At 35.6% G+C, this 25,501-nt stretch overlaps 4 protein-coding genes and 1 long non-coding RNA gene across 7 annotated transcripts; 1 reads left to right on the top strand and 4 right to left on the bottom strand.

Moving 5' to 3' along the window:
* The first annotated feature begins 6,652 nt into the window (after positions 1-6,652).
* On the top strand, positions 6,653-10,285 carry LOC107465979 (phosphatidylinositol/phosphatidylcholine transfer protein SFH2). Its single transcript, XM_052255819.1, has 11 exons — positions 6,653-7,189; positions 7,283-7,311; positions 7,927-8,010; positions 8,112-8,169; positions 8,239-8,318; positions 8,503-8,556; positions 8,685-8,744; positions 8,836-8,931; positions 9,285-9,386; positions 9,510-9,590; positions 9,676-10,285. The coding sequence occupies exons 1-11, from the start codon at positions 7,135-7,137 to the stop codon at positions 9,985-9,987; spliced, it is 1,011 nt and encodes a 336-aa protein (XP_052111779.1). The 5' UTR covers positions 6,653-7,134; the 3' UTR covers positions 9,988-10,285.
* A 740-nt stretch (positions 10,286-11,025) lies between these two features.
* Positions 11,026-12,970, bottom strand: LOC107466008 (WEB family protein At1g12150-like). The gene is made up of 2 exons (XM_016084993.3): positions 12,812-12,970; positions 11,026-12,645 (listed from the first exon to the last, which is right to left on the bottom strand). The coding sequence occupies exons 1-2, from the start codon at positions 12,968-12,970 to the stop codon at positions 11,026-11,028; spliced, it is 1,779 nt and encodes a 592-aa protein (XP_015940479.1).
* Positions 12,971-15,160: 2,190 nt separating this feature from the next.
* On the bottom strand, positions 15,161-18,676 carry LOC107466024 (probable acetyl-CoA acetyltransferase, cytosolic 2; the record flags this gene model as incomplete). Its single annotated transcript, XM_052251797.1, has 12 exons — positions 15,161-15,407; positions 15,810-15,895; positions 15,989-16,075; positions 16,228-16,269; positions 16,345-16,455; positions 16,536-16,635; positions 16,882-16,967; positions 17,572-17,637; positions 17,729-17,806; positions 17,988-18,126; positions 18,289-18,394; positions 18,493-18,676. Coding segments are annotated over 12 exons (1,119 nt in total), but the record flags the coding sequence as incomplete, so codon positions are not given.
* Positions 18,677-18,884: 208 nt separating this feature from the next.
* Positions 18,885-19,464, bottom strand: LOC107466051 (uncharacterized). The gene is made up of 3 exons (XR_001587593.3): positions 19,336-19,464; positions 19,193-19,240; positions 18,885-18,948 (listed from the first exon to the last, which is right to left on the bottom strand). It is a non-coding gene; the product is annotated as an uncharacterized LOC107466051 (long non-coding RNA).
* Positions 19,465-24,382: 4,918 nt separating this feature from the next.
* Positions 24,383-25,390, bottom strand: LOC107466034 (protein C2-DOMAIN ABA-RELATED 11). Of its 3 annotated transcripts, none has more exons than XM_016085014.3 (3): positions 25,176-25,390; positions 24,978-25,106; positions 24,383-24,880 (listed from the first exon to the last, which is right to left on the bottom strand). In XM_016085014.3, the coding sequence occupies exons 1-3, from the start codon at positions 25,284-25,286 to the stop codon at positions 24,590-24,592; spliced, it is 531 nt and encodes a 176-aa protein (XP_015940500.1). In that variant the 5' UTR covers positions 25,287-25,390; the 3' UTR covers positions 24,383-24,589. The 3 variants fall into 3 exon arrangements, with proteins under 3 accessions (XP_015940500.1, XP_015940504.1, XP_015940511.1); XM_016085018.3 differs by having other exon boundaries at positions 24,978-25,073; positions 25,176-25,389; XM_016085025.3 differs by having other exon boundaries at positions 24,978-25,111; positions 25,176-25,310.
* Positions 25,391-25,501: the final 111 nt, after the last annotated feature.

Genomic DNA, 25,501 nt, shown 5'->3' with positions numbered 1-25,501 from the left:
GGTTTGGATTGGATTGGATCGGTTATGAAAATTAGATCCGAAATCTGATCCGATCCAGCGATTTGCAAAAAATAGAATCCAATCAAATCCGAATTAGTGCGGTTTTAATCGATTTTTGGTTTGGATTGGATTGGATGAGTGGTTTAATTTGGATCGGTTTGAATTTAAACACCCCTACTTCCATGGCAAGCTGTATGATCCTCTCAATGAAAATGGTCCGGCCACGGTCTCTGTACGGCTAATCAAATGTCGGATTTATCGTCTCGAATGAAAAATACCAGGCACAGCTATCGCAGGCTAATCATCTGTCGGTTCTCACTAGCGTTGGAATAAGATCCATTGATCCTTTTGCACACTGTCACTGTGCCCAACATTCGCAAATTTGAAGCTCTTCACAGTCATCCCTTCCTAGATCCTACTCGAAATACCACGGACAAGATTTTGACTTTCCAGATCTCAGGAATGCTGTCTATTGTTCTAGCATATACCACGAAGATCCTAATCTCAGATTTAGATGCTCTGTTGTCAGGAGAGACGATGTGAATCGTTGATTAGAGACCCAAGAGAATATACTCCGGCTGTCGTCCAATGACTATGTTGACCATCATGTAGACCGCTTTGTGGTTGTCAGGCACGCGTATCTTGGCTAAACAAGTACTGAAGATAGAGGGTGATTGTCACGGGTCACCCCTTCAGTCTGATTTAACTGAATTAAGTATAAGAGTATATCTTGGAGAAGAAGTAGGTGTGAATCGAATGAAAAAACCATAGTACTTGCATTAATTCATGAAGAACCGCAGAGCTCCTCAGCTTAATCTATGAGGTGTAGAAACTCTACCATTGAAAATACATAAGAACAAAGGGTCTAGGCATGGCCGAATGGCCAGCCTCCAAAAAAGGTTCCAAGAACTCCCCAAAAGCTCAAAAACTCCGAATACAATAGTAAAAAGTGTTATTTATACTAAACTAGTAAACTAGGTTTACAAAAAATGAGTAGATAGTGCATACATCCACTTCCGGGGCCCACTTGGTGTGTGTTTGGGCTGAGTCTTGAAGCTTTCACGTGCATAGGCCTTCCTTGGAGTTTAACTCCAGAAAAGGGTCTCTGGTGGGCATTTGGATGCCAGTTTGGGCCATCAAGTCTCGGGTAAAGTATAGACTATTATACATTTCTGGAAAGCCCAAGATGTCTACTTTCCAACGCAATTGAGAGCGTGCCAATTAGGCTTCTATAGCTCCAGAAAATCCACTTCGAGTGCAGGGAGGTCAGAATCCAACAGTATCTGCGGTCCTTTCTTAGCCTGTGAATCAGATTTTTGCTCAAGTCCCTCAATTCCAGCCAGAAAATACCTGAAATCACAAAAAAACACACAAACTCATAGTAAAGTCCAGAAATGTGAATTTTACATAAAAACTAATAAAAATATACTAAAAAGTGACTAAAACATACTAGAAACTACCTAAAAACAATGCCAAAAAGCGTATAAATTATCCGCTCATCATATACATACATGCTTCAACCTATCTTATGGTCATCTAGCCTATGTTTTTACGAGACATTTATATTATTTACGAGAAATCAAAACCATACCTTGGCCGATTCCTCCCTAAGCTCAAAACCACCATAATTCAAGCTTTAAAGACTCCAATCCACACCCAATGATTTCAGCCATCAAAGGTCCAACAATCAAGCTCCCAACATCATTAATGTACTCCAAATCAACAATATTCAATTTAATCCCATAACATATCACTATAATCAACATTCAAGCTTACTAATTCACTAATCAACAAAAGGTTTAAGGTTCTTACCTTCACCCACTTATCCTTGAGCAATACCCACAAGGAATCAAGGCTAGCAAATCCCTAAAACATAAAAATCATCAAGGAATTGAGTTCCTCAAACCCCAAACCCAAATTTAACACACCAGCAGAAATAGATCTAGGAAAACACGAGTTACTTACAGTTTTATTTGGATGGAATTGAAAGAGCTCGACAAGCCCGACGCGTGGCCACAAACGATACACAATTCCGACCACCAGAGCAAAAGTTATCCCACTTTAAAGGTTATGCTTTCATGAAACCCTCTTCCTCTCTCTCACCCTTGTCCAGCGTGTTTCCCCCTTTCTTTTGGGGAAGAAGAGCTGTGCTCTTCACTTTAGTATTGTTGAGTTGGGCCTTGGGCCCAGTACGGGTCCGGTTCAATCGATTTGGTCCGTTTGGTCCAATCTTAGGCCAAATTCTTTAAAATTAGTGTCTAAATTTGTATTTAATTATTTCTTCCATTACAAACTATAAAATTTAACTTTCTAATTTATTTAAATAATAATTTATTTATTGACCATCTTTTTATTAATTTTGCAGGTTTTACAGTATTAAAAAACGAATATCAAAGACATTAAATGTCTAATAACGCCGAACTGGAAAAACCGTATAAAGGGAAAGGGAAACTTAGTAGGTAAACATTTGTCCACTTTAGCATCTAAGAGCACTACTAACTTAAGCGTTGGACTATTTTCGCAGGTAGCTCTCCCATCCTGGAAACAACATTGTACCAGTTAGGATCTCCGAAACTCATAAGCTTGTAACCCAAACTCAGATACAAATAGTCGGTGTCATATGTGGGAATCCTACATCATTGTTTCCATGGCCGACCTCAAGTTACAATTAATTATCAACCGAAACGCTCCTCACAATGAGAAGCTCCATGAAGATTGGCATGAAATTGATCCCAACACTACTGAAAAGAAGCCAATTCCCCCTGGATATGAGCAACAACCAATCCAGAATGTTGGAGAATAACATCTGGTAGGGTTAGGGGAAATTATGTGCAAATAATCCAAGAAATGCAACATCACATGCAGGAGCTGGAGCATCGATTGGTAGAATTGTCTATGTCTCAACACTCTCGATCCCGGAGTCACACAAGGGACCGACGAGATAGTCGCACTAGAAGGTCGTTAGATTGTAACAATAGACATAGGAGGGACTCCCCATGATGTGAGGAGCAACATCGTGACCCAGGGAAAAGGGATAGAGTTGGTTCTCGTTCTTCCCAATCTAGAAAGAGGCAGGCTCCAGAAAAGATCCCAAGTCCTAAAAGGCATAAGGATACCCCAGGGACACATTATTATGGAACAGACTCCATTTGCTTCACACGTACTTCAGGTCTATTTACCAAAACACTTTGATAAGCTAACTAACTTGAAGTCCAAATGGAAGTCAGATCCTCAGGAGTATATAGATATATTTGAAGTAAGAATGAATCTGGAAGGGATCGGAAATGCCATTAGATGTAAAGCTTTTCCTGTCACACTATCTGGACCAACCATGGGATGGTTCAATACTCTTCCTTCCGATTTTATATCATCGTTTGATGATGTGAAGATAAAGTTTCTAGCACACTTCACGACTAGGAGGACTCAAGCTAAACACTCGATCTCATTACTTGGTATGGAATAGAGAATGGGTGAAAGCATTTGGGATTATTTGGATCGCTTTAATAAGACTTTACTAGAAGTCAACACACGAACTCCTGAGGTTGTGTGTTTGTTCCTAGTTGCAGGCTTGTTAGAAGGGAATTTTTGGAGACACTTGAATTTCAGGAATGTAAAATCTATGGAAGAAATCTATCATATCGCCTTAAAGTATATGAGGGATGAAGATGTCTCGAAAGTGATTGTGACCAAGAGGAAAAACCTCACTCCATCACCTAATAAGGTCAGGACGTCGGGATAAGCTACACCTCCAAAACCGTCAACCCCGTGAGTTGGAAAGTTTTTAAACTATACTCCGTTGGTGGCCTCATTAGTGGAAGTTTATCAGCAAGTGTCTCACAGGGGTATCCTCCCTAAAGCAAGACAAATACGATTAAAGGCTTCTTTGAATAAGTCACAATATTGTGACTATCATAAATCCTATAGTCATCAAACTAAAGATTGCATCTATTTAAAGGATACATTGAAACAAGCAATTCAAGATGGAAAACTTTCCAAATTTGTTCAACACGTTAGGTCGCTCAGACGGCAAAATGATTATGAAGACCAAAATATGCAGAAATGGATTACCTAAATCTAAGAATGCCATTAAAAGATATGTTAAAGCAGTAAATTCGGAGGTCCTAGAAGTAAACAGCATCCCTACTGTACAATTCACATCGGATGATTTTCAGTTCACCATATCAGATGATGATGAGCCATTAGTAATTACTGGAAAATTAGCAAATTACATTGTAAGAAGAATCCTAGTAGACACTGGGGCAGATTCGAATTTGCTTTTTAGAAACACTTTTGATGCATTGGGGTTGAAGGACTAGCACTTGAAGTCATACCTTCCTGGGATAGTGGGATTAAGAGATCACTACATCAAGCTTCATGGGGCTATTGATCTCCTATTTACCGTAGGGGAAGGTCCAAATGTTAAAGTGGTTCCAGAAGAATTTGTCGTTCAGAAGGATTCAACAACTTATAATCTGATCCTCGAAAAGAAGACGTTGAATTATTTGTCTGCGTTTATTTTAACAAAATTCCTAGTCATGAAGTATATAACCTCAGAAGGTCGGGTGGCAACTATTCAACGAGATTGGGTAGCCGCCATGAAGTGCAATAAAGCGAGTTTGTCCTTGAGAGACAAAGCTAAGGATTCTACTGGCGTATTTCTTGTTAATATGGACTCCCAAATTCAAGAGAAGTTGAGACCAAAGCCCAATGGGAATTTGGAAAAGTTTCATATTGGAGATGTTGTATAAAGATACACCAAAATTAATAAGGATCTACTTTATCCCCTGAAGTCGAAACTTTAGGGTTTCTTGAGAGGTAATGTAAATTTATTTGCATGAGAACCTTTTGATATGTGCGGGATAGATCCCACATTCATGTCCCACCAACTTGCTATTAATTCTACATTTAAGTCTGTTGCGCAACAACGTCGAATGATGTCGTCTGACCTAGCTTTCGAGGTCAAGAAACAGGTTCAAGAGTTGTTGGATGCTGGATTTATCAGAGAATTAACTTATTCTACGTGGTTGCCTAATATATATAACATGATAAATTCTATCTCAGGATATCATATACTCAGTTTCTTAGATGCTTATATTGGGTATAATCAGATACTTATGCATAAACCTGATGAAGATAAAACCTCTTTTATTATCCCAAAAGAGATTTACTAATACCGTAATACTTTTTAGTTTGAAAAAAATAGAGGCCACTTATTAGGGATTGATGGCTAAAGTGTTCAAGCAGCGAATTGGAAAGAACATAGAAGTCTATATTGACAACATGTTGATAAAAACTAAAGAAGACTCCGATTTGATTACTGATTTAAAGAAATCTCTTGCTTCCAACTTTACAAGATGAGGTTGAACCTAGCGAAATGCATTTTTGGAGTTTGGAGAGGTAAATTTTTAGGCTTTATGGTAACTCAAAGGGAAATAAAAGCTCATTCTAAGAAGTATTAGGCTATACTCGACATATCAAGTCCTTAGAGCCTTAAAGATGTTTAGAGCTAACAGGTTGGTTAGTCGCTTTATCAAGATTTTTGGGTACTTCTACTGTAAAAACGAAGCCGTTTTTTAATTTAATGAAAAAGGCATAGATTTTACTTGGACAGAGGAGTGTGAGACTGCCTTCCAATATTTTAAACAATTATTATCGTCTCCTCCTATCTTAGAGGAACTAGAACCTGAAAACCCATTTTATTTGTATTTGTCTGTGATTGAGGAAACTATAGCTTCCACTTTAGTATTGGAAAACGAGGGTAAACAGTAAACACCAATGGCCTGTCTATTTTATAAGTAAGGTTCTTCAATTCCATGAATTAAGATATTCAAAATTAGAAAAATTGGCTTTTGGTTTGATTACGTCGGTGCGTCACTTATGTCAATATTTTCAAAGTTATTTAATTATAGTACGAATCGATAAGCCGATTTGAAAGGTTTTGCAAAAGCCAGATTTGACAGGTCGAATGTTGAGTTAGTCCATAGAGTTATCCTAATTTGATATATAATATAAATCACGTTCTGCTATCAAAGATCAAACAATGATAGATTTTTTTTTACCGAAACAACAAGTTAAAGGATATTATTAACATTTAACGAGAATACTACGTTACGAGCTAAAGAATATATCACAAGGAAAAGAAAACGTCAAAACCTCTTTAAGTCACCATATTATGATAATAACAAATAGATATCGAAGACAATAAATATCTAATAACGTCGAACCGAAAAAACGATATAAAAAAAAGAGAAAACTTAACAAGTAGATATCTATCTATTTTACCACTTAAGAACACTATTAACTTAAGTATTAAAGTGTTTTTACAGACCTAAAAATAATATTGTGCCAATTAAAATTTCCAAAACTCATAAATTCATAACTTTGATTCAGATACGAATAAAGATATATATCATTATTAAATTTTATGTGATAAATTAATAAAAAATTATCACCATTTAGGCATTTATTATTGTAAATGGCCAAATTAAAAATTTTTTTTCTTCGGACACTAATTATCCGAAATCAAAATCTTCCGCGACGTGGCTGGGACTTTATTCAAGAATTAAAGATACTTTGGGTTCCTGCATTATGCTGAAAAGTCTTCTGATACTTTAGATTCGGAAGCTTCCCTTTTTTCTGCATCTTTATTTCTAACATATAATAGTAGTAAGGGAAAAATAAACATCAACCATGCCACTAATCACGAGAACATTCAATCCAGAGAGAGAGAGTGTGTGTGTTTTGAATTAACTATTCTCTCAAGAAGATTCAATTTATCAAATGTAAATTTAATTCACAGAGAATTTGTTTCCAGGTGAGAGCGGGGTTAGGTTAGGCCCGCCATTCTTGAATCTTGAGTTTTGACTCTCCTCTCTTTAATTATATATATAATGCACCCTCCTTTTCTTCATTAGACCTTTCTCTCCGTGTGTGTGTCTCTCCGTTCTTCAAATTTCTCGTTAGCGGTATCAGTAACATTGAAGGAAATTAGCAAATTAAAGTGCGAAAAAAAACTGAACCTAAGCAAGCTGCAACAAAGGCTTATCCCCAATTGAATTGGGTTTGTGTTGTGTTCACATTCACGACACCAGTTTCTGGGCTTGTTGGCTCTTCATTCATTCTCAGCACAAGAAAATGGGGCTTGTTCCTGAGGAAGCCGTCAAAGAGTTGCAAGCATCAATGGATCAAGGTTTCTCCTTTACCTCTCTTTCTTCCTTTTCTTCTCATTATGGGCTCCTCACTTGTTTTCTCTTTTGCTGAACTTCATTCCCAACAATGGCAGTTGAGGAGCCATTGAAGAAAACATTCCAGGTTAGCATTTCTCCTATTTTCCTTCTGCTTTCGTTCTTCATCCTTTCTTTCTTCCTTCCTTTCTTTCTGCTCTAACCGATCGGTTCCAAATTCTTCAAGTCAAATTCATTCCTTGACTTTTTGACCTTTCAACTTTTCTCCCGACCACAGTTATTGACTTTGAATTAAAATCACTTCCTGGGTTTTGCTACTAGGAAACTATGCTGATTTTGACAGTTTATATATTGTTTTTTTTTAATCTGCATTAATTTTTGTGTTCTTGTATCGCCTGTTAGAAAGCTCGCTGCTTTGTAGGTTTTGTGAGATAATGGGTTCTCTTTACATAGCTTGAGTCCCTGAAAGTGAAATCTTTGTCTTTGCTGGTGATTTGAATATTTGGCACACTATGTAAAATGTTTCAATTTTTAAGTATCTATAGTCTTTCTTGTGTTTCACACTTTCACTCAGTTTCTTAGTTATATACTGATGAACACAAGAGTAATAATTTCTGTCTATATTAGTATTGACTAAAAGTTGGCTGAAAAAGCTAATAACTCTTCCTTCTAAATTCGATATAATACATTTGTTCCTTCTCCTTTTCTCTCTCTCATTGATTTTACTTGCTTTCATGGATAGAATGTTCATCAAGGATATGTCACTCAAACTCTAGTGCGATTTTTAAAAGCAAGAGAGTGGAATCCTTCCAAGGCCCATAAAATGGTAAGATAGTGCAAGTGTCCTTTTTGTTTAATCTTTTGCTTGCTAATATCTTCTTCACTGTAAGTTAAAACTAAGTAACATGATGTTGTACTGTGTTTCAGTTGGTTGATTGTTTAAACTGGAGAGTTCAAAATGATATTGACAACATCTTATCTGTAAGTTCATATTATGTTGTATCTCTAACACAATAGTTTATATATATATATATATATTCTTTTTTTTTCCAAGTTCAATCAATTATTCCTCCTGATTTATACAGAGCAGTGCGTGATTCACAACTCATAGGTTTGTCAGGGTACTCAAGAGAGGTACTCATTCTCAAACATATTCTTTTTCTCATTCCATTTCATCATAGTTGTGCTTCAAAACAGAAAGCAACCTGACATTATTGCAATTGTTAGTGAAACATTGGTTTTATGACCACATACTTACATTTATGTTGATTAAATAATATTGTTTAGTTGACTTATTTCCCTGTTTATTTTCCTCTAGGGTCTTCCTGTCTTCGCAATTGGTGCTGGGCTTAGCACATTAGATAAAGCATCTGTAAGTTTAATTATTAGAAGAAAAGAAAAAGGACACTGCTTTATTTTTTGGGGTACAGTATACATTAATCTTCAGGCTTTTGATTCCAATCTCTTCTGGCATTATTTTGTATGTTTGTTTGAGTGCAGGTTCATTATTATGTGCAGTCTCACATTCAAATTAATGAATATCGTGATCGAGTAATCTTGGTGAGCAGTAGTCTTTGGAATACTCTTCTGTTAACCAGTTATTAGTTATAGGAGACTTTCTTCCTTTTTGTTTTGACACATATGGCTGCAGCCTTCTGCGTCGAAGAAGCATGGGCGGCCTATTACCAAATGTATAAAGGTTTTAGATATGACAGGATTGAAGCTGTCAGCCCTGAACCAGATTAAGGTACTTATTTAGTTCATATGGCCACTTGATCCAGCAAGACTAGCATGCCCATGATTAATTATGCACTGAATTTATTTATGTTCCTTCTTGAAGTTATATATGGATTGTGAATAGAATGGCTTGTGAAGAATTGGTATGCTGGAGAAGTTTGTGCTCATATAAAAATGGTTGTTATCAGATCAGGATTAGTAACTTGTAGTATATCTGAAAGTGCTTAACATGCACAAAATTTTGTTCCAGATTGGAGTCTTTGCTCATTGCTTTATGAAAAATGACATAATGAAGTTTCTTCCCTCCTCCCTTCCCTGAGTTTAATGGCTATATATCTTGCTGACTTGTTTATGCTGTTGCAGTTGTTAACTATTATATCATCCATTGATGATCTGAACTACCCCGAGAAGACAGAAACTTATTACGTTGTAAATACCCCATACATATTTTCAGCTTGTTGGAAGGTAAGAAGACATTATTCTCTACAACTTTGTTTCCTGTGCGAAATTGCTACTTTAAATGGCAGTTGCTTTCTGCTGAGCACCTATTGAGACACCAGCATGATGTTAAACACTTAGCATTAGCAGGTTGTGAAGCCACTTTTACAAGAGAGGACAAAAAGAAAAGTGCAGGTGTTACCAGGCTGTGGGCGAGAGGAGTTGTTGAAGGTAGAGACAGTCTTGGTTATGTGGTTTCCGCATTCTTTTTTCTACGTTGCCTAATTGAATCTAATAAAGAAAACTTGGTATGTAGATCATGGATTACTCATCTCTGCCACACTTCTGCAAAAAAGAAGGCTCTGGATCATCCAAGCATTCAGGGAGAGGAAGTGAAAATTGCTATTCCTTGGATCACCCCTTTCACCAACAGCTCTACAGTTACATCAATCAGCAAGCCAGACTCCGTGAATCTGTTGAACCCATCAAGCAGGGATCCTTTCATGTAGATTTTCCGGAGCCGCCGGCCGAAGGTGAAGAAGCATCAATTGCCAAGACTTTAGAGTCAGAGTTACAGAAGTTTCATAATGGCAATGGAGTTTCAGACCTCAAAATCAATGATGACTAATACTTGCGTTCAGGATTTGCATTGATGAGTTAACATCTAAGGCTTTGTTGAATCTCTTGATCATCTGATCTTTGACAGTACTACTAATCATCCATATTTTTTGTTTGTTTTAGAAATTCAGAGGTAGTAGCCAGATTAGATATATCATTTGTCCATTTCTTTGCAGATATAATATATTAAATTGAAAGTATTGTATAGAGAAATAAGTAGGAATAAAAATACATTCTTATTTGTGGCTAAAGTATTGTTGTTTACATAATACTTTACTATTAATGTTAGTCTCAGAATATAATCAATTCATCACATCCAATTCATTTATGCGCCAGTGTTTTGTTTCCCATTCGTTATTACAATATAAAATAATCATGTCCTTTGTCCTCGTTAATTAAAAAGGCTCTTGAATTGATAGACATGACATTCCTAATTTAAGCACAGCAGTGAAGTGTAGTTTAAACAAAGCTAGTGGAGTGAGTTTGATTGTTATTGTGTTAAAATATGAAGTGCTAGATTTATATTTCATACAAGAATTTCTCCAATGAGAATGTTTGATGCTCAAGCCTCCTAATGTCTCAATATATATTAGGCGAGTTGATTTGGTTTTAGAAGCATTCTAAGAATCCTGATTATTTGGTACGACTAGATTGTGAATTTGTGATGTTGATGATGTTTTGTTACTTCCTGAAATAACACATGGTACTTTTAACCATCGTTGACTTTGCAAAAGTCTACATAATGTGCAGTAAGGAACGATAGACAACTATGTCTACATTTTAAGTTTACCTGACTGAAGAGGCAGAAACTTTACTTTAAAGTTATCACCTAGGAGCAAGAGTATGTATACAATGATAATTGGCATTTTTTGCACAATGTTCTTTCAATGAAAAAATGGAAGCCTTAAATGTTTCCAAGCGTACTATGAGAGATGCTGATACATAAAGTGAGTGGTGTTTCACTGCAAGGAGTGTTCCTTTGTTATAATGAATGAATGAAAGAATGAGTCAATCAACCTCACAAGCATCTGTTGGTGGATTTCACTTTCTAGATGCTAAGTGACACTGATCTTGAAGAGCTCTCTGAGAAATCCATCATCTTGGAGGAAACATCTGATTTTTGCTTTTGTTGGCGCCACCTCATTAGTTCATTCTCAAATGCCTCCTTTGCAGAATCCGCCATCTCTGCATGCCACAAAGCCATTTCTGTTGCAGCCTTTATCTCCTGAATTGCTTTCAGATTAGCTTGCACCTTCATCTCCACTTCATTCTTCCTCATGCAAATTGCTTGTAACTCAGCCTTGGCAGCTGCCTCTTTCTCATGAACCAAATCTTCACACTTCTTGATTTTTTCATTCATTGTTTCATACTCATTCTTTGACAATTTGATCCTAGCACCGGTTTTCGAGTTTGTGACTCTGGCTTGCACTTCAGCCAGATGCTCCATCTCCACAAGGGCTCTTTGTTCTGATGCTTTTGCTTCCTTAGCCTCCTTCATAGCAATTTGGAGCTTAATCCCTTGCTCTTCAGACACTGCCCGGGAATTTTTAGCCTCCTGCTTCAGCTCTTGAGCCTTTCTGCTCATCTCTTCAGCTTCTCTCTTCGCTTCGTCTGCCTCCTTTTTTAGTTTCCGGATTTGCAGACTCTGCTCGTAATAGGTTTCAGCTTCCTTCTCCTCCTCAGAACCAGGCTTAGGCTTTGCCATTGCCATGCTCCCTTGCAGTTCTTCAGCAAGGGAAGAAGCAAGATCTGCTGCTGCCTGTTCCTTCTCCCTCACTTCATCCTGCTCCTTCTTCACATGTTTTAGTTCTTGCCTCAGAGTATACACAAGGTTCTTGAGGGAGTTTTCTTCTGCAACAATGTCCTGCAGTGTCTTTGTTGCTTCTTTGAGCTCTGCAGTTACAATTCTCACAGTTTCCATCTCAGAAGCATGGATCTTTCTCATCTGCTCGTGAAGAGCCTCAATCTCTGCACTTGCTTCAGCAAGTTTGGCATCTAGACTCTTCACTAGCTCTGGATCATACTGGCTTTTTAAGGCCTGCAATTTTTCCAATGCTCCTTCCTTAGCACTTCTGTAGAAGCCTAGTTGGGCTTCTCTTTGTCCTGTGACATTTGATTGCTGTTCTTCTTGTTCTGCTGCTTCAGATGAAAGCTTCATTTGCTCAATTGATGCTCTCACCTTCATGTTTGCGATTTCACTCGAGAGTTCGCTGATCCTTTCGGAGTTGAGTTTTGCCGAACGCTGAGCGTCTACTGCTGCCTGCAGTGCTGCCAGCTTTGCCTCCAAAGCTGCATCAAAATCTTGCCTGATCTTGGTGAGGTCTTGCTTAGAAGCATCTAGTTCATTTATGGTTACCGTGTACTTCTTCCTTGCATTTTCCACTTCACGTTTCCATGCCTCAAATCCTATGGCTTTTACGGACAGCGACTTTAGCGACTTCTCGAGTTGTTTTCCCTGATTCTGCACAGCCTGAGCAGCGTTGATCACCGATTGCTTGGATTCTCTCATGTTGGACAGCTTTCTTGTCAAATTCTTGAGTGTCATCCTTGCCTTCTCAAGGTCGGACAGCGCTTTCGCTTTCGCCGTCTCGGCATTGTCCAGCTGCTTTTTTATCTTGCTCAACTCTTTTTGTGCCAAGACAAGCTGTGTCTCCTTCTCAAACACATTCTGCAACCATAAAACAAGAGCCAAACAATATATCTATAAATATATATTCCTTATTCAACATCCATCATCTAGATTGTGAGTTTGTAAAGTTGCCTACAGATCCAAGAACATTGCATATCATTTATCTATGTAATGATTGAATTTTGGTATCTTAATTGATGAATACCTCTGAAGATCTTCTCTTGATAGAAAATCTGTCCTTATGGAAGGCTACTTCTCCAAACAAACTAACAGCAGCTTTGACGGATTGGAACGGAGCCGTTGTGTCAATCTCTCCCACCTCTCCTCTTGGAGAAGCTGCCTTCCTTGTGTACCCGGCGTGCATTTTCTTTGATCCTTCTAATTACCTGCACCACACCACAATTCATATAATATTTTATTGATAACCGTTTCTATGCACACAGATCTTGACATGCATGATATAAAAAATGCACAACAAAATATGCAAGCTTTTCAAACGGCATTTTCTTGTTACTATGTACAAATAATATGATATCTTACGTGAAAGACACAAAGATGATGAAGAAGGCAGAAGAGAGAGAGAGAGAGGGGGGGCCCGGGGAAGGTAGGAACTCAAAAGAACTCCCCAGAAGAAGAGGAAGAGGTTCCTTTGAGCCCAAGCTTTTCCCTCCTATACACGTATGCGAAGGCTTCAGGGACCCTTCCCCTTTGACAATGTGTTTGAATAAATCTGCAGCGACGTACATTTCGCTTTGCCTATTTTGGCTCATCTCACAGACAGGTTTGTGGTCATTACAGGGTGGTGTCAAAATACTATTTTGAAATTTCTCTCCCGGGGTATTTTCGGAATATCATTAGTAAGTATGCCACGCTGGACATAGTGAAACACCACAGGATTAACTTTAACTTTAACTTTAACTTTAACCTTAATCTTATCCATAACATTATGTATATGATCTGTTATTGTTATTATCGGGATGGGGATTGTCTTTCTCTTTTCTTCTCTTGTCCATGAATTGAATTGTTACAGCCAATCCTTTGATAAGATTTGACTCCATACCATACATAGCATAACCAACAAGTAGAAATCAACAACAATCTCTTTCACGTAATTGCGTAACGATAATATTCCTAACTGTGATAGTGGTCATTTTAAATGCCTAAATGATATGATATATTAGTTGTAGTTCGTTATTTGTAATTTGTAAAAAATGATGAAATAAAAAAAAATAAAAATATTTAAGGATAGGCAAAATTTATATTATTTTTTATCAATCACTTTTATCTATCAATTCAATTTATTTAGTTTAGTAATTCAATAACGTACTTTTAAGATTAATTTTTTTGATAATGAATTGGAAGAGTATGTTATACATAATTATAAAAAGTGTGTTTCTTATGGATATGGAGATAATTTTTTTTTAGATTTGAGTAGGGATAGAAAACTAAGAGTCTGATCTTGGATGAAAGTAAAAAAAAAACGAGAATCGGTTCTGAGTGGAGGTAGAAAAATGAAGGTCAGTTTTGGATAAAAAAACAAAAAAAAATTTCAGAAAACTCAATTCAGAAGATCGATTTGCTTGTTCAAAAATTTTTTCAGTGTTGGAATACAAAACTGACTCTCAGATTTGTAGTATTCATATAAAATAAAAAGATGAATGCTAGGAGGCCAGCAACTTTGATATTTTGTAACCATCAATTGGCCATCAATAATGTTTTTAATGATATGAGATTACATCCAATGGTGAGAAATCACTCACTTTTCTTTTGATGATTAAATGCTGACCAAAAAACACAAAATTTGCTGGTCCCTTAAACTTTTTCAAATAAAAATACACTAAGTTTTTCCATTATTGAAAAACACTATTTGTCCTACAATACAAAAAATAAAAACCCTACTTCTAACCTATACTGTTAAACATTAATGACCAAAAAGACAAAAAACAATAAATTCTAACTTTTTAATATTTCTCTAAAAATAAAATGCTTTTAAAGTTGAGAATAATATTTGTACTATTTTTTTAAGGGTACATTTTTTTTTGTATGAAAAAATTTCTCTTCTTATCAATCACTTTTAATATTAAAACAAAATATATATAAAAAATAATACCTATAATATTTTAAGGCATCTCACTTCTTAGGAAAAAGATTATGTCAAATAGTTATTTGTACTTACGTTAGCTTCCCTATTGGTACCATCTTTCTTATTCAACTCATTCTGATACTCCTCGTATTAAATTTGCTAATTTTCATAAAAAATTAAATCAATTCATGTTTCACAATGAATAACTCCACATCTTAATAACTCCTTATGCCTTCCTTATTTTCTTCTTTTCCTTTCTTTTTGCATTTCCTTTTTTTTAATTATTTGTCCCCTTTGAATCTGATCTGCTGCCATAAAATTACCAAAATCTCTCAAAAGTCATAACGTAAGTTTATAATGAATAGCACAATAGTGAATTTTTTTTAACAAAAAATCTTTTTCCATAGAATAAACACTATAAACAAGAAGGGGAAGGCATGCAAGTCATGCTCAAAGAATCCCCAAACCAAATTATTATGGAAGAAACTGAATGCCATTGAAAGCTGAACCAATAATAGTGTTAGAAGATATATGAATAGAAGGAGATGAATCCAAGAAAGAAAAATGTGATGCTTAGCTAATACTTCCATTTATTTCTCTAATTGAACTTATTACATTATTCCTCGATCAAAGAAAAAAAATTGCTACAGAAGTGTTGTGAAGCAGTATGTGAGGAGACCAAGATCATAATTTAGAATGCCCCAACCTGGCTGATGGCCTGCAAATTGCAAAAATCCTCAATTATTGGGGATTTCTTGATTAATAATAAGCAAACATATGTTTAATTATTCATCAGAATACATACCAAGATAGTTGAGACAGATTGTTACAACTTACAGGAATTAAGATTGTTCAATTTCATTGACAATATTTCCATTCTTTTATGTATAAACCTCATTGTTCCACAAGGATTATCTTCTGCCCTTTATTTAAGCCACATTTATCATCTTAAACCATATTTAAGCATCATATTTGAGCATAAGGCTTTAAGGCCCCTGAATAATTCACCAGCAATTACAGTTATAACTTTATAAGCTACATTAATTAAAAACAAGGACCAACTACACTGTAAAGTATGTTAAGCTTGGCTAAAGCTTAACCAAAGAAAAAAAGTGCTTACATGAGCTCAAGGACAAGTGCAGATGCCCCGCCTCCGCCATTGCAGATGCCAGCAACGCCATACCTCCCATTCTTTTGTCTCAATACCTAAACAGCCGAACCCAAGTTGGTTCATATACATGCAAAAGTATGCAAGGGTGAAGGAATAAGATGCTTAGAGTAACCAAGATTGCAATTTACCCCTATTAATGTAACTAGGATTCGAGCCCCGCTGCAACCCAGTGGGTGGCCTAATGATACAGCTCCACCATGTACATTAAGTTTGTCCTGCATTTAATAAGAAATGCATGAATTATATACAATATTTAGTCATGTAATGGGGCAGAATGAAGGAATCAAATTGGAGAAGCAGCCATGCTAGCCAAAAGAAAATGTCAGATTAATGTGCAAAGAACTAGTTTAGTCACATGAACACTCACAGGACTAAGACGAAGAAGCTTCTGATTTGCAAGAGACACAACCTGTATAGAAGAAATTAGAACAACAAAAGATAAAGGAAATAAGAATAAATGAGTAAAGGGTGCTGTATTCCTTACAGAAAAAGCTTCATTTATTTCATAATAATCAATTTGAGAAGCCTCCAGACCAGCATTTGATATAGCTTTTGGTATTGCAAGGGCAGGAGCAGTTGTAAATAATTCAGGTTCCTGTAAGGATCATTTTGATTCAGCTCTACATGATCATATTTATCAAGATCAAAACAGTTTAGAATAATCAGTCACAAGACCTGAGCCGCATCTGCGAATCCTCTTATCTTAGCTATTACATGCAATCCGAGCTCACGTGCTTTCTCTTCACTCACTAGCACTATTGCAGCAGCACCATCACTAGTCAAATCCATAAACCAGTTCATTATCAATAAAAGGGCATGCACTTCACAACCTCGTGATTGCTATATCAGTGTTTTCTAGAATGGTATGATTAAAACTAATCGAATTTCTTGCAATGATGCATGGAACTATTCCCATGAATTCACATAAGAATAAAGAATGCACTCTAGATTTAGAGCACATATAACAGATAAGCAAAGAGACATGTATGAAGTTTAGAGCGACATGGTGGAAGAGACGGACCTTATGCTAGAAGCATTGCCAGCAGTCACAGTACCACCATTCGGCTTGAAGTTTGCTCTAAGCTTCTTTAACTTTGCAGCATCAAACTAGCCACAAGAACAATAATATAGATATTAATCAAAATGCACCAGTCTCCACCATAATCCAATGCCAAGCAAGTCAGAAAGACCATGAATCAAGTAAACTGCGAACCATAAAAAGTCAGAAGAACTTCTGAACTAAATAACAGAAGTAAGCACACCAACATTAACCAGTGTATGATACCATATTAACAGAGCTTAATTTTAGGGTGTTCAGGAGAACCTTAACCTTGGCGGTACCAAAAGGCTAGATGCTGAGATAACACTGAAAACAAAAATAACAATGAACTGAAAAAATTCCCCTTGCCTTCCAAAAATCAACAACAGATACAGATTTTTTTTTTATTACGGAACTGACGTGAATTTGGTGACAAATTTCTCTAGTTATACCAATAGAGGCAGAAGATACCACAAAATAAAAAAGAAAAAAAAAAAGAGTAAAGTGAAAGAAACTCTAAATTCTAATAAACTCTCCTTTATCAGTAACTCTGGTTAGTACATTATACTCTAGATGTGCATACACATGGCATCACAATGTAATCCTAATATCTACCACTATGTCCTATAGAGATAAGTTAACACATGTAATTACATACTGTTATCTGCTTACCTTCCCCAATCCTTCATCTTTATCAACTATTCTAGAAGGTTTCCCTCTTCCACCAGAAACTTCAACCTGTAGGAGACCAAAGTCTTAAATCAGAATTACATAAATATTACCGCATAAGTTATCAACAGTTCAGTGCAGGCAGAAATCATAATCACACCGGAACTATCTCCCAAGAAAAATGACCAGCATTTTGAGCAGCTATTCCTCTCTCAAAGCTTTGAATGGCATACGAGTCCTAACAGATATACATAGAAAAAAAGAATAGCAAGATGAATACTTGATTCAACTAAGGTTTTCAATGAGTTGAAATAATATATTCCAAGGGATAGAGTAATGTCATTTGGCAAGAAGGTAAAGCTTCTCAAATCGATATAATAAAGAAATATATAAGCATAGCATGAAATATATTACACAACCTGCTCATCTCTTGTTATGACATGCTGATCTGCACATACTTCTGCACAAACTCCCATGCCAAAGTCATTATAGACATCCCAAAGGCCATCTTTGATCATACCATCAATGATCGTATCATGTCCATACCGAGACCCCTTCCTGTATTACAAGTGCAATATATACAAGAAAAACCCAGCATAAAATGCAAGCAACTTAGTAGGTGAAACTAGGTGGGATAAAGTATCTACTGAAACACCACAAGAAAATCATTTGAACACGGCAAAGTGTATAATTTTGGCAATTTATGAATGAAAAGGAAACCTTGCTTCTACAATGTACTTAGGCGCATTTGACATGCTTTCCATACCACCAGCCACAACAACATCATTTCTACCCAATTCTATGGTCTGTGCTGCAAGCATGGTAGCTGCAACAAAAAACACAGGACCATGATTTCATCACATACCCGCTAATAAATCATATATTGGAGTATGAATAGCCTTCCAAACCCACTAAAAGATGTACCTTTCATCCCCGATGAACACACCTTGTTAATAGTCGTGCAGATTACAGAAGTAGGTATGCCTGCCCCTAAGGCGGCTTGTCGGGCAGGAGCTTGTCCTAAATTTGCACTAAGAACATTCCCAAAAAACACTTCTTGCACAAGGGATGGATCAACATTTGCTCTCTTGAGAGCAGCTGCATATATTTACATGACAACATAAAACACAAGAAGATCAAGTATTTGACTCCATAAGGGTTTATGTATCTGATGTTAAGTTTACAAATTACGAAAGTTTTCATTGAAAATATAAAAAATTTAAGTTTCCAATGCATTTATTTTGCACGCATTAAACAAAAACATTTAAAACTTTCTACTAATGGTAAGGGTACATGTTAGCTAAACCCTTTCCATAATTGATGATAGGTTGCCAAGTAGATCCCCCATTGGAGTCCTTGCAACACCAACAATACAAACATCTGTAACAAAAAAGCACACACACATATGCACCGAGACTGAGTTAAAGCGGAGTTAAATTCACTGATTAGAGAGGCTTCATGCTGTTCTCATTCATCAACTGTACTTCCCTTCAGAGGGAATCCATCTTAAGTTTCTAAAATTCAGCAAGCTAAGGAAGTAGAGAGAAGCACCAACTGATCTCAAAATTGAAATTTGTATAAATTAATGATTGGCGTCTCAAAATTTAACAAGAGAGAGACATACCTCGGGATTTTGGCGACATGGGGTGCTTCCGGAAATATAAAAAATAACCTTTTGACAACAAAAATGATATGTTATTGTTATGTCACAAGAACCATCACATAGTTAAAATTACTGTTACAGTTACGGTTGCAGAGGAAACTCACAGTCAGAACAAGAAGGAAACAGAATTGAAGAAGGTCGATGTTAGAACTTAGAACAGAGGCGCGAGACTTTGAGAAGCCAAGCAAAGTAGCTCAGATCAAACGAAGGAAAAGCGAATTACGTTGGGAAACTAAATACGGCAATTATTATATGTTATTGTGAAAGGGACCCACTTCCTCATCTTTTTTTTTTTTCCACAGTAGTATACAGTATACAGTATACACTTTCCTTTCTTTGATCCTATTCTTATGGATTAAATTTTAGGCACGTAAGGCAACCTCTTTTAATTATTATTTTTATTCATTTTCTGTTTGCTTTGGACTTTTGGCTGGTAATTTTTTTTTTATCAATTTTATCTTTTTATCTTTTTATTACTATCCCATTACCACATGGCATAAATTATAAGCATGAAGCAGAACACTTTCATTTATAAATTAGATAATAAATTACATTGGCATATGCATCTATATATGATGGAATTAATCATTACCAATAAACTAGATTGGTACCTGTATGATGTGCAGAATGATAAATTAATGATAATAGAAAATATATTTTAATAATTATTATATTATTTAAAAATTTTTGTAATATAATTTTTTTTATATTGAAATTATATAAAATTATATTTTTATTTGTTATTTTTATTTTTGTATTTGTTTTTTTTTAGTTTTTATTGTTATTAGACGTTTTTGTTGTTATGAAACCACTCATCCCAAAAGCTTAAACTAATTTATATTTCTAACATTCCTCCTCGAACAAGAGTCTCTTTCTGAGTTTGTTTGATTTTGTATAGGCTTAAGAATCAAACTATTCGAACATAGAGTTCTAATACCAAGTTATGAAACTACTCATCCCAAAAGCTTAAGCTAATGGGAGAAGGCAATATTAATGATTATATCTCTAACACTTATAAAAACATGTTCTTTTTAAATGGTTAATTTCTACTTAGAATTCTCTCCTTTACAATTGGGTTGTGGTTAGGAGTCAAATATTACTCATCTTAAAGTATTTAAATGTGCAATTTATGTCCCAATTACTCCACCACAATGCACAAAGACAGGACCCCAAAAAGGATTAAGGATATATGTTGGTTATGTCCGTCAATTATAAAAGAAAAAATATAGAGAAATATTAATTTTAGTGTACAATGTATACAATAGGAATAAAAAGAAAATTAAGAGCATATAATAATTAAATTAATTTAATTAATTACCAACAATTACCGTTTTTGAATTAAAAAAAAAACTAGGATTTCGAATTGTAGAGAGAACAAACCTGCTTCCCTCTCCGCATGTGTGTTCGCTTCGTCTCTCCTATTCTCTTCCATTCTCACTGGTCCGTCGCCGCAAGAAACACAAGCCGCCGCCACCTAGAGCACCCGTTGACGCAAGAGTGCTTGCCGCGGACGTCTGAGCACTTCTTGAGCACTTCTTTCGCCCACAAAGAGTGACCCTAGCAGCCCCCATTGCGGTGTTTGTGCAGCCCCTGGCAGTTGCCGGATTTCTTGTTCTAAGTTCAAGTTCAATGAAGAAGTAGTACTTATTTTGTTCTCTTGCATAGTAAACATGACCATTTATGCATTTTTAACTTTTTTTTTTCGATTTCAGTTAGAGAATTTTGTCATAGAGAGAAATGTATAGTAAGCTATTAGAAAAATCATTTTACAACAATTTACACCATACAACATTATGTATGCATGCTTCCTTCAATTTTTCTTGTTTGTTTTTCTTTTCTTCTAATATAATATAGTTTTCTTTTACGGATCAGTTTGGATGGAATTAACGTGTCAGTTCTTGTCAATATCTTCACTCATCAGCAATGTTCATTGTTGTCAAACTCTCGAGTTAACTCGTAAATTCGTATGAGTTTATGAGTTTAGATAGTGGAGTCGAGTTAACTCGAACATAAATTCGTTTTTTAGTAGACTCGGGTAGACTCAGGTGAACTCATGTAAACTCGGTCAAAATCACGAGTTTAAGAGCGAGTTTACGAGTTTGCTTTGGGTGTCGATTTTGGCCAAAAATGACGTCATTTGGGCAAAAAAAAAAGGAATAATATTATAACATTTATGCTAACCCAGTAATACGTAACCTTAAATGACTAAATTCCTAATCACTCTTCTCTCAATTCTCTCCCTCTTTGTCGTTTTCTCACACTTCAATCTTCATCACCATTCACCGATGGTTGCTTGTGTCCCAGAACAGTCGTACGTCGCTCTCTACTCTGTCCTAAAACAGTTGTACGTCGATCTCTACTCTCTCCTCTCAGTGCTCTGCTTCTTACTATAGCTAGGTTTTGCTTCGATGCACAAGGAGCCTTTGCCATCCACCACGTTGTCTCGTTCATCTCATTGCCACTATTATCGTGTCCTCTATGACTCTACAGTTCGTCGCGCTACCGTGGTTTGTTCGTGCACCGTTCGTGCATAACTCCGTTACGTTGTCATTGTTGGCTCGTATCTCTTATCTCTATTGTGCTTTGCTGTTGCTCACCATTTCTCATTCTTTGCGTCTGCAGCGTGACTCCATCTCTGCACTACATGAGCACAATTGTGCTGCATCTCTACTCGGTTTCGTGCTGGTTCTTTGCCAGCCATCCCAGGCTCGCAGCTAGCTGTTGTGCATTTGTTCCATTCAAGTCTTTTTTTTTTTTCTAAATTTTATTACTTGTCTTTTATGTAGTTTGAAAATTTAGGCAGTTAGTAAATTACAGTGCTTTGATTATGGTTCAACTTCAATGTTCATGGTTGTTATCTAGGGATAACATAGAAAATTAACAATTAAGAACAACTTATAGTTGATAACGAAAATAGGGACATAGTGTTTATTTAGGGACAACTTTGGTAATTTGATTATTTGATATTTTTTATTTAGGTACCAAATGTTTGAAAATATTGCTTAAAGAAAATGATAAATGAAGATTTTGATGAAGATGTTATTGATGTCATGAAAGATAAAGATATTGGAGGAGTTCAATTTAATTTTATTAGAAGTTTAGAACTTTTAGTTGTGTACGTTGTATGTTGTACTAATTGCATAAATATAATTGTAAGGGATTTGAACTTGTGTTCTAAAATACTTGTTATAGTGTATCTACTACTTTAGTTTATTATGTGCTTTAAATTTGATATTGTTAATTTTAAATGAGTATATATATATATATATAGAGTTTTAACTCGACTCAAGTTAGTTCCATGAGTTTACTTAGACTCGCGAGTTTGATAACCTTGGCAATGTTGATAGCAAATATATCAAGCAATGCATTTTTTAACCTTTTTTTTTCCTCTTCTTTAACACCTCTGATTTAATTATGTTCTCTTTCACAATCTAGTTGCCATAAACTCTTTTCACCTTGTAAATGTGTTGAATGTTCAATTTACTAGGTATGTAGATGATTATTTTAATTCTTAATTGGATGGTTATTTTGTTTGTTTCAGCTTAAGTATATACAATTAACAAATGTTAGATAGTCATTTCACTAGGTAGCCAGGTGATTATTTCAATAACTACGTGGATAGTTGTTTGATGACAATCCTACGATAGTGACAGGAGAGGGGGCTACAGGAGTGGCTACTGGCTAGGGAGGAAGAGCGATTTGGGAGTGAAATTGTTTATAATTTAGGATTTGGATGGTTATTTTTGAAATAAATGAACGAAGGTTTTTGGATTTAAGGTAATTTGTAGAATAATTTTTATTTTTTACCCTTATTAGACTAAATAACCAATCCATTGTACACATTGTTAAGATTCTTAATTGTCTCCTTAGCATAGTTCATTATAAAACATCTTGAACCCACGACAGGTGATTTATTTAAGACAAGATATTCTGATTGCCATTTTGATAAAATAACTTTTCCAAATTAGGGAGAAAAAATAAGCTGTTGAAAAAGGAAATTACTTATAATACATTGTCGTTATTACATTTAGATCCTCGCACTAGACAATGTGAAATAGAAGTACAAAGGTTAATTCATTTACAAAATATTACAAACTAATTGTCAGACGTATTTACTGACCTAAAGAGAGTAACAAAATCTTACATTGTAGTTGTAAATGCATCAATAAAAATAAGTATTTTGGAAGTAGTACAAATGAAAGCAATCCACGCTTAAAGCGTGAAGACCAATCGGTTTTAAGGATAAAAATTCCCAAAAAAAAGAGAGAGATAATCAATCATGATGGTCACAATATGGAGAAAAATACTCAAAGGGGATCCGAAGACATAATTATTGATGAAACCTCTGAAGAGGTTCAGGTAGTTGAAAATGAAGAGATCTCGATAAGTTATGTCACTACCGAAAAAATATAGGATCGAAAGAATACTGTTGTCGACAACATTTTTGCTTACAATATTGTTGTAGAAATAGTAAAGTAAGATGAGGATCATGAACCAAAATATGTCAAAGAATGCAGACAGAGAGATGATTGGCCAAAATGTCAAAATGGAAAGACACAATTCACGCTGAATTAACTTCACTTAGAAAATGTGAAGTTTTTAATCTTATAATCAAAACCCCTGAATGTATAGAACTAGTGGGATACAAGTGAATTTTTGTGCGCAAACGGAATGAAAAAAATAGAATAGAAAGATACAAAGCACGACTAGTACTACAAGGGTTCTCACAAAAATTTGGTATTAACTATGTGAAAACATATTCTCCTAGTGGACTCAATTAACATTAAGATATATGATTAGTTTAGCTGTGCATGAAAAGCTTGACATGCACCTAATGGATGTTGTTACATCCTATTTATACGACTCAATTGATAAAAAAAAATTATATAAAAGTTCCTGAATGACTCAAAGTGCCTAAAGCATAAAATAATTTTCTGGAGATTTGTTCAATAAAACTTCAAAAATCTTTATACGAATTAAAACAAAAGAAAAAAGAAAAAATGTATTTATAAAAAAAATGATAAAAATAGTTATTTATGTGTGGTATATATAGTAGTGAGGGGAGATAATTACTTAATCTTGGAGTAAAATTCGTACTCATAATGTGTTACAAAAATAAGAATTAAGATTTGAGAGAAGGAGGAGAGAGAATAAAGAGTATGATAAGTAATTCTAGTATTGATTGTATGCATTAAAAAACATGAGAATGGCTATTTATAATTAAGGGTCTAACTCTTAACCAAGAACCCAACTCTTAACTAAAGGTTTAAAGCTACCAAAAAAATATATTTATAACAGATATTAACTTTTATTTATATAATAAGAATAGATAAATAAATACACTAAGGTCTAAAGCTACTAAGAGGCAACACGAGTGATCAACTTGATGGTCAATTCAAGCTCCCCAGACTCAACTCCATCAAGCCTTAACCAAACATTCTGCACCACCTCTCCATTCACATTATTGTTGATGATGCTTTCACGGACAAGACAGTTATCTCTCTCTGGCATCACCTTCCTCAGTGCTGTTTCACCACATGAACTCCCCAAAATGTCCCTCAATCTAGCTGCAGACACCAATGGCTGAAGGTTCAGGTATGATTTTCCCATCTTGTCATCAGCCTTCCAAACATCTTTATCAAATACCTCCTATTCATACAAGACCAACTTGTTAGTTAGTTTACACTATATTAGGAAGTTTCATTATTTAAGAAGAGCAAAACAAATATCAAGAAACTCAGCTCACCAAATTGAGCAATCCCAATGGTTCAGTGAGAGTGAAATTTAGCTCTTCATTCCAAACAGGATTCAAGCAGCTATTGATGACCCTGGTCTTTGCTGTCTGATACACAGTTAGATGAATCATACTAACATTCTGATCTGAGATTAAAGTATGTTGATTAGTGTTGATATGATATTAATTAAAACAAAAAAAAGGATATACCTGATTGCCAAGCTTGACCACAACATAAGGATCACTGCTCTTGAAATCCCGGATCACTAATGTTTTCCCTCGCACAACTGTGATTTTCAGTAGCCTCAACCCTTCACCCATTAATTTTAATTATAGAGCAACAAGAACACAACTAGAACAAAAAAAAAGAAACCAGCAAGTGAACACCGACAACAGAAGCAATGGAAAACTCAACAGAATGAGTGGAGAGTAACACAAAACTATATAAAGAAGCAAGTGCTAATGGAACATCCTCGTCCAAAGTCACCACGTGAAGCTTGCTTGTCATTCCACCTAGACACCGCGGGTTGACCATT

This window comes from Arachis duranensis, chromosome 1 (assembly GCF_000817695.3).
Source record: "Arachis duranensis cultivar V14167 chromosome 1, aradu.V14167.gnm2.J7QH, whole genome shotgun sequence".
NCBI lineage: Eukaryota > Viridiplantae > Streptophyta > Magnoliopsida > Fabales > Fabaceae > Arachis > Arachis duranensis.
Note: the sequence above shows the minus strand (reverse complement) of the source record. Positions and strands in the feature narration are given on the sequence as shown.

Excerpts from the sequence above, each read along its gene's own strand:
- LOC107465979 (XM_052255819.1), top strand. The coding sequence starts at position 7,135 with ATGGGGCTTGTTCCTGAGGAAGCCGTCAAAGAGTTGCAAGCATCAATG. Across the intron at positions 8,557-8,684 it reads GCACATTAGATAAAGCATCT|GTTCATTATTATGTGCAGTC; the intron begins GTAAGTTTAATT and ends GTTTGAGTGCAG. Across the intron at positions 9,387-9,509 it reads TATTTTCAGCTTGTTGGAAG|GTTGTGAAGCCACTTTTACA; the intron begins GTAAGAAGACAT and ends TAGCATTAGCAG.
- LOC107466008 (XM_016084993.3), bottom strand. The coding sequence starts at position 12,970 with ATGCACGCCGGGTACACAAGGAAGGCAGCTTCTCCAAGAGGAGAGGTG. Across the intron at positions 12,646-12,811 it reads TCAAGAGAAGATCTTCAGAG|AATGTGTTTGAGAAGGAGAC; the intron begins GTATTCATCAAT and ends TTATGGTTGCAG.
- LOC107466034 (XM_016085014.3), bottom strand. The coding sequence starts at position 25,286 with ATGGGTGAAGGGTTGAGGCTACTGAAAATCACAGTTGTGCGAGGGAAA. Across the intron at positions 25,107-25,175 it reads TGGTCAAGCTTGGCAATCAG|AATGTTAGTATGATTCATCT; the intron begins GTATATCCTTTT and ends ATCTCAGATCAG. Across the intron at positions 24,881-24,977 it reads CATTGGGATTGCTCAATTTG|GAGGTATTTGATAAAGATGT; the intron begins GTGAGCTGAGTT and ends TTGTATGAATAG.